Source organism: Anolis carolinensis, chromosome 2, assembly GCF_035594765.1.
Source record: "Anolis carolinensis isolate JA03-04 chromosome 2, rAnoCar3.1.pri, whole genome shotgun sequence".
Lineage (NCBI taxonomy): Eukaryota > Metazoa > Chordata > Lepidosauria > Squamata > Dactyloidae > Anolis > Anolis carolinensis.
The window spans coordinates 75,931,150-75,937,149 of record NC_085842.1 but is presented as its reverse complement, the minus strand read 5'-3'; the positions used below and the strand labels follow the sequence as shown (position 1 = coordinate 75,937,149).

Genomic DNA, 6,000 nt, shown 5'->3' with positions numbered 1-6,000 from the left:
TCAGTGGTGTGCCTTTAAGTCCTGCCTCACTTCTGGTGACCCAGAAGTGAGATCTTGGAGTTCTCATGGACAACAAGTTAAACATGAGCTTACAATGTGATGCGGCAGCGAAAAAAGCCAATGGGATTCTGGCCTGCATCAATAGGGGTATAGCGTCTAGATCCAGGGAAGTCATGCCCCCCCTCTATTCTGCTTTGGTCAGGCCACACCTGGAATACTGTGTCCAATTTTGGGCACCGCAGTTGAAGGGAGATGTTGACAAGCTGGAAAGCATCCAGAGGAGGGCAACTAAAATGATCAAGGGTCTGGAGAACAAACCCTATGAGGAGCGGCTTAAAGTGCTGGGTATGTTTAGCCTGCAAAAGAGATGGCTGAGAGGAGACATGATAGCCATATGCAAATATGTGAGGGGAAGTCATAGGGAGGAGGGAGCAAGCTTGTTTTCTGCTGCCCTGGAGATTAGGACGCGGAACAATGGCTTCAAACTACAGGAAAGGAAATTCCACCTGAACATCAGGAAGAACTTCCTCACTGTGAGGGCTGTTCGGCAGTGGAACACACTCCCCTGGAGTGTGGTGGAGGCTCCTTCTTTGGAGGCTTTTAAGCAGAGGCTGGATGGCCATCTGTCCGGAGTGCTTTGAATGAGATTTTCCTGCTTCTTGCAGGGGGTTGGACTGGATGGCCCCTGAGGTCTCTTCCAACTCTACAATTCTATGACCCAAAGGGCGGACCTATAATGAGTTTTTTGCTCCCCGTTATTTGGCACTGGGGGCCCAATCCACTTTGCCTGGCGAGGAAGAAGAGGGGGTCAGGAAGCAGGAGAAGCCCCTGACTTCTCTTCAGTGTCCCATTTGGAGAAGGGCAGGAGGGAGGGAGGGGGAGGGAGCACCCCTGCCTTCCTCTGGGGCGGGAGAGAGAGAGAGAGAGAGAGAGGAAAGGGGGCGCCAAGGGTGCTCAGGCGGGGCTCCTTCAGGTGGGGCCTGGGGGCGAGGCTCTGCCGCCGAGGAGAAAGGAAGGCGGGAAGGCGGGAGGCGGCGCTGGTGGGACAGACTCGGGCGGGTGGGCGGAGGGGGGCGGGCGCCGTTGGCTGCCTCCGGGGGAAGGCTGAGCAGGCGCCCATTTCCTCCAGCCCGCTTTGGCCGCCCCGCCAGCATCCTCCGCCAGCCTTTGCAGCGGGCAAGGAAGGCAAGGCAAGGCGACGAGACCTGCGGATCTCCAGCCTCACCGCCCCCGGCTCCCGCGCCCTCCTCCTCCTCCCTCGTTTTCGGCGCAACAGGACGAAGAGTGGCGGCTCTGAGGCCAGCTGCCCATCTCCACTCCTGCCTCCCCCGAAAGGGCAGCGTCCTGGGTGAGTGGCCGGCTCCTTCCCGCCTTTTTCTGCCTCCTCCATGGAGAGGGGGGCTCAGGGCGGGTTGGCCAGGTTTGCAAGGCGAAGGTTCCTCCTCAGCTGCGGCGGCGGAAGGAAGCCCCCCCGAGCTCCCTTTCTGTCAGTGCGAGCCCCCTCTCCCTCCCTCCCTCCCTCCCGAGCGCATGGTGCTCCGTGTGCTCTCCTCAAGTTGCTCCCCCTGAGCTTAGTGTGGGGTTTGGTGCCCAGGTTGGAAGGGTTTGCCTCAATGCCTTCTGCCTCCCTCTCCCTCCCTGATCCAGGCTGCAAAGAGCCATGACCGCGGAAAAGAGCCTCCCCATCATCAACGGGAAGCCCGAGGATGCCCTGGACCCCGAGGCCTCCAGCACCAACTTGGTCCACAGCAACGACAAGAAGGTGCACGAGCGGGGCCACTGGAACAACAAGGTGGAGTTCGTGCTCTCCGTGGCCGGGGAGATCATCGGGCTGGGCAACGTCTGGCGCTTCCCCTACCTCTGCTACAAAAATGGAGGAGGTAAGATGGCACCTCGCCCAAAGGAAGATCTTGCACGTGCCCTGGGGCTGCCCAGGCAAACAAAAGCCACGCGTTTAATCCGAGGAAAGGAGGTTTCAGGACAGGGTCAGGATTGGTGAGGTGTGGGAATGATCTGCCCACCACCCAGTCAGTAGGAAAGCAGTTCCTACTTTTTTTTTGTATGTGTGTGTCAGGAGCGACTTGAGAAACTGCAAGTCGCTTCTGGTGTGAGAGAATTGGCCGTCTGCAAGGAGGTTGCTCAGGGGACGCTCTGATGTTTGCTGTTTTAGCATCCTGTGGGAGAATTCTCTCATTTCCCCTCATGGAGAGCTAGAGCTGACAGATAGGAGCTCATCCACTTTCCCTGGATTCGAACTGCCAACCTTTTGGGCAGTAGTCCTTCTGGCACAAGGGTTTAACCCACTGCGCCATCTGGGACATCATTTGATGGGAGCTGGCTTCTCTCATGACCTTACATAGGGAGCTAGAGCTAACAGCCTTTCAGTCAGCAGTCCTGCCAGCACAAGAATTTAACCCACTGTGCCACTGGGGGCTCCATCTGGATGTTGACCAATAGAAGCTTAGCCTCTATGGACTCAGTGGGGCTGGAGATATCTGACACCTCTGGGAGTATGGCTTTGCTTTAAAAGGGTGAGATCAATTTTAGCTCTAAAATTAATGTTCTACAGCTTGCAACTGAAGAATATTGTAAATCTGAGACAACATCTGAAAGAAAATTTATCATAGTCTTTTCAAAGAACAGACTAAATATTTCTCTTGGCAGGAGTATATTCCTCACATTGAGAGTGGACAAGAAAAAAGATGGATATTGGCTTGCCCTATGTGTAAACAAAACATGTTGAAGCCCCCAGGGATTTGATAAAAGATTGCCTGGACTCTAGGGGGTTTTGCCTGCAATATATTTGGTAGTCTTTGAAGTTCAAGTGAGCTTTTCAATCTAGGTTTTACTAAAATGCCTCTCATACTGGCACGTGTGATATGTTTCATACTCTGTTTAATGGTAGTTATGGAGATGTATGCCTACTTTCTCACAGTGTAGTAGAAGCATATTTATTTGGTGCCGTGGTTATGAGAACAGGGTTCAGCTTGGAAACCCACTGGGTGACCTTGGGTAAGACACATTCTTTCATCCTCAGAGGGAGGCAAAAGCAAAACCCCTTTGCATACATCATGCTTGGAAAACCCCATGATAGGGTTGGCTTAGGGTCGCCGTAAGTCAGAAATGACTTAGAGGCACACAACAACAAATGCTGCTAAGTTCATTAAGACTTTTATTTATTTATTTATTTATTTACAGTATTTATATTCCGCCCTTCTCACCCCGAAGGGGACTCAGGGCGGATCACATTACACATATAAGGCAAACATTCAATGCCTTAACATAGAACAAAGACAAGACAAACACGGGGCTCCGAGCTGGCCTCGAACTCATGATCTCTTGGTCAGAGTGATTTGTTGCAGCTGGTTGCTCAACAGCCTGCGCCACAGCCCGGCCTCCTACAGACTTAGTCTGTAGGAGGAGCATTTGGAACAGAAGTTCTTTTTAACTTTCATGAGGGAGAGGTATGTTTCAGATCTGGAGATGTTGTGGGATTTTCCAGAGCTTCTTGAAGTGTATTAGCCAATTCTTGAACACACAAATGAAATTATTTAAGATTTATACATCCATGCCTCTCAAAAAGGAAAGTTCCAGGCAAAGACAAGGAAAAAAGGGTGATCAAGTCTCATGACTGATGGCTTTAATTTTCCACCTGCAAATGACTTTACACTACTTTATGTACTATTTCCATAAAAAACCTAGAAAACCACGGAGAGTGGTATTGAATCTATCATTCCATATTTTAAAGAATTCGCTTATACTAAAGGCATTTCTCCTTTTGACAAATTATGTATCTTGGAGCATATCATTTTAGTACAACTCTCTCCAAAATCACTCTCTTCAAACTTCAAATACTCTCCTTGTACAAGTATGCTATCAATCTCAAATTTGTCAGGCTTTATCTCTCAAAAAATGATCTATGCCAGTAACTTTCATTGATTCTGCCAAGAAGTAAAAAAGTTATAGATGTTTTGAAAAACCACAACCTCCCCTAATTTGTAAAGCCATTAAGCATAGAAATCCCTGCAGTAATTTGTTTGATATTTGGCGATCTTCACACTTCACATTAGCAAGGACAGTGTGATATATGTTGATTCCCTCAGCCCTATGGTATACCTTATATTATATATACATCTAGAAATGTTAGTCAAAAATCAATCTTACCTGGGTCAACTTATTAATGAGTCAGTGTGCGGATAGTTTAGCTTTTATCAAAAAATGAACCATTCTCTTTCTCTTCTCTGAGTGGTGAAAGGAAAGAGCTTAATCCATCTCAGGAAAACATAAAAGAAATAATGACTCCTTTACCCTCTCCACTGGTAATAATAATAATAACTACTTTATTTTTGTACCCTGCCTCCATCTCCCTGAAGGGACTTGGGGCAGCTTACGTGGGGCCAAGCCCAGGTACTCACAATAAACAGAGGATAAAAACACATCAAAATAAAAGTGCAAAATTATACACATTAACATAGTAAATTAAAATAGTGACCATAGTATAGTTAAACATAATTTAGACATCAGACTAATTGTCATAAAAACGAGCTGGGCCGAAGTGCGCAGAGTGAATGTTGGAATGTAAACTCAGGGGATGAGGTAGATGACTAAAGTGCTACAATCAATAAGGATGGGGTGGGCACTGGAGCTATTTCCAACTGAAGGAATAGAATAAAGTGCATCAGATAAAGTAATGGTCATTGGTTAATAATACAGTAGAATCCCACTTAACCGAGCTCTGCTAATCTGAGCGTCTGTATTATCCAAGGTGCCAGAGGAAGTTCCAATGCAAGATTTCTTCTCCCCACACCTCCCTTGTTTACTTTTGAGGGGCTCAAAGGCAGCGGACAGCAGGGCGGGTTCCATGCAGATGTCACGCCCAGGGCAACGAGAGCACTAAGAACCGACACACGGAGGCCAAAAACTAACTAATATCTTTATTATGGGAATATGTAAGAATAATAAAAACAAGTAGGAAATACAGTCCAATAAAAGACCTTTCAGGAAAGGTCAGAAATAGTCCAAAATTATATTGTCCAATATTTTATATTAGAGTCCAAAGATGTAGCCCCAAACCGAAACACACTCTATTTGCAAGCAATAGAGTGGGGAAACGTCCAATTTTCTTCCAAAGTTCAAAGTAAGTCCACAGCAAAACTAGAAACAAGGCTTGATACTAGGAGCAAGGTCCAAGGCTGGAACAAGGCAAGATAGTTCTTGAATACTTGGCTAGACAAGGCAAGGCAAGGAACTGGAGTTGCAGACTTTGCGAAGTCCACACTTGGCTGGAACCACGAAATCACTCCCGAAGTTGATCTGTTGACTCCGCACGGAATTCTTTGTGTCGGGCACTTTTATCCCGGTTTCATTTCTCTGCAAAGCAGGTGTCCTGAACTTCCTTTCCCCTCCAGATGCGTTCCTCCCTAGAATTTCCCAGGGGAACATGGCTAATTAACGTCTTGTTTAGCTGCTATTCTCAAGCTCCTCCGAACCTGCTCTTTCTCGCCCCTGCCCGCTGCGTAGGACTGTTTCCTGGGAAAAGGAGGGGAGGTAGTGGGAAAGGCTGGTCAAGGTCTTCCTTAATGGGCTCTCGGGTAGAAACATCAACAACAGGCATCTGGAAAGATTCCGGCTCTTGCTGAGCCGGCAAAAATCCCCTGTTTTCCTCCTCATCAGCCACAATGGCACTGGGCCCATGGGACATCACAGCAGAAGAGGGTGCGGAGCTGCAAGGAGGCCCGAGAGGAAGCCGCTGTGCGGAGGGAGCTCGAGAGAAGAAGAGGGAAAGGGAGGAGGACTTTTCTCTCCCTCTTCCTCCGGCTGGAAGATGCGAAGGAGGAGGAGGCAGCGGAGGGGGATGCAGAGGCAGCCATGAACGCGGCGGCTTCCTCCCGGGCCTTGCAGCTCCATGCCCTCTTCTGTATGGAGCCCACCCTTCTGTCCACCACCTCAGAGCAGTTGGTGGGAGCCTTTGAGCTCCTCAAAGGTAAACAAGGAAGGCGT

The 6,000-nt window shown here is 48.8% G+C and overlaps 1 protein-coding gene across 1 annotated transcript in view; it reads left to right on the top strand.

Annotated features, from left to right (window-relative positions):
• Positions 1–1,085: 1,085 nt before the first annotated feature.
• slc6a11 (solute carrier family 6 member 11) overlaps positions 1,086–6,000 on the top strand; it is a 172,053-nt gene continuing 167,138 nt past the window's right edge. The window contains exons 1-2 of the mRNA XM_003217667.4: positions 1,086–1,348; positions 1,648–1,880. Of these exons, the coding sequence (XP_003217715.1) occupies positions 1,661–1,880 (220 nt within the window). The 5' untranslated portion in view covers positions 1,086–1,348; positions 1,648–1,660. The remainder of the gene's footprint in view (positions 1,349–1,647; positions 1,881–6,000) is intronic.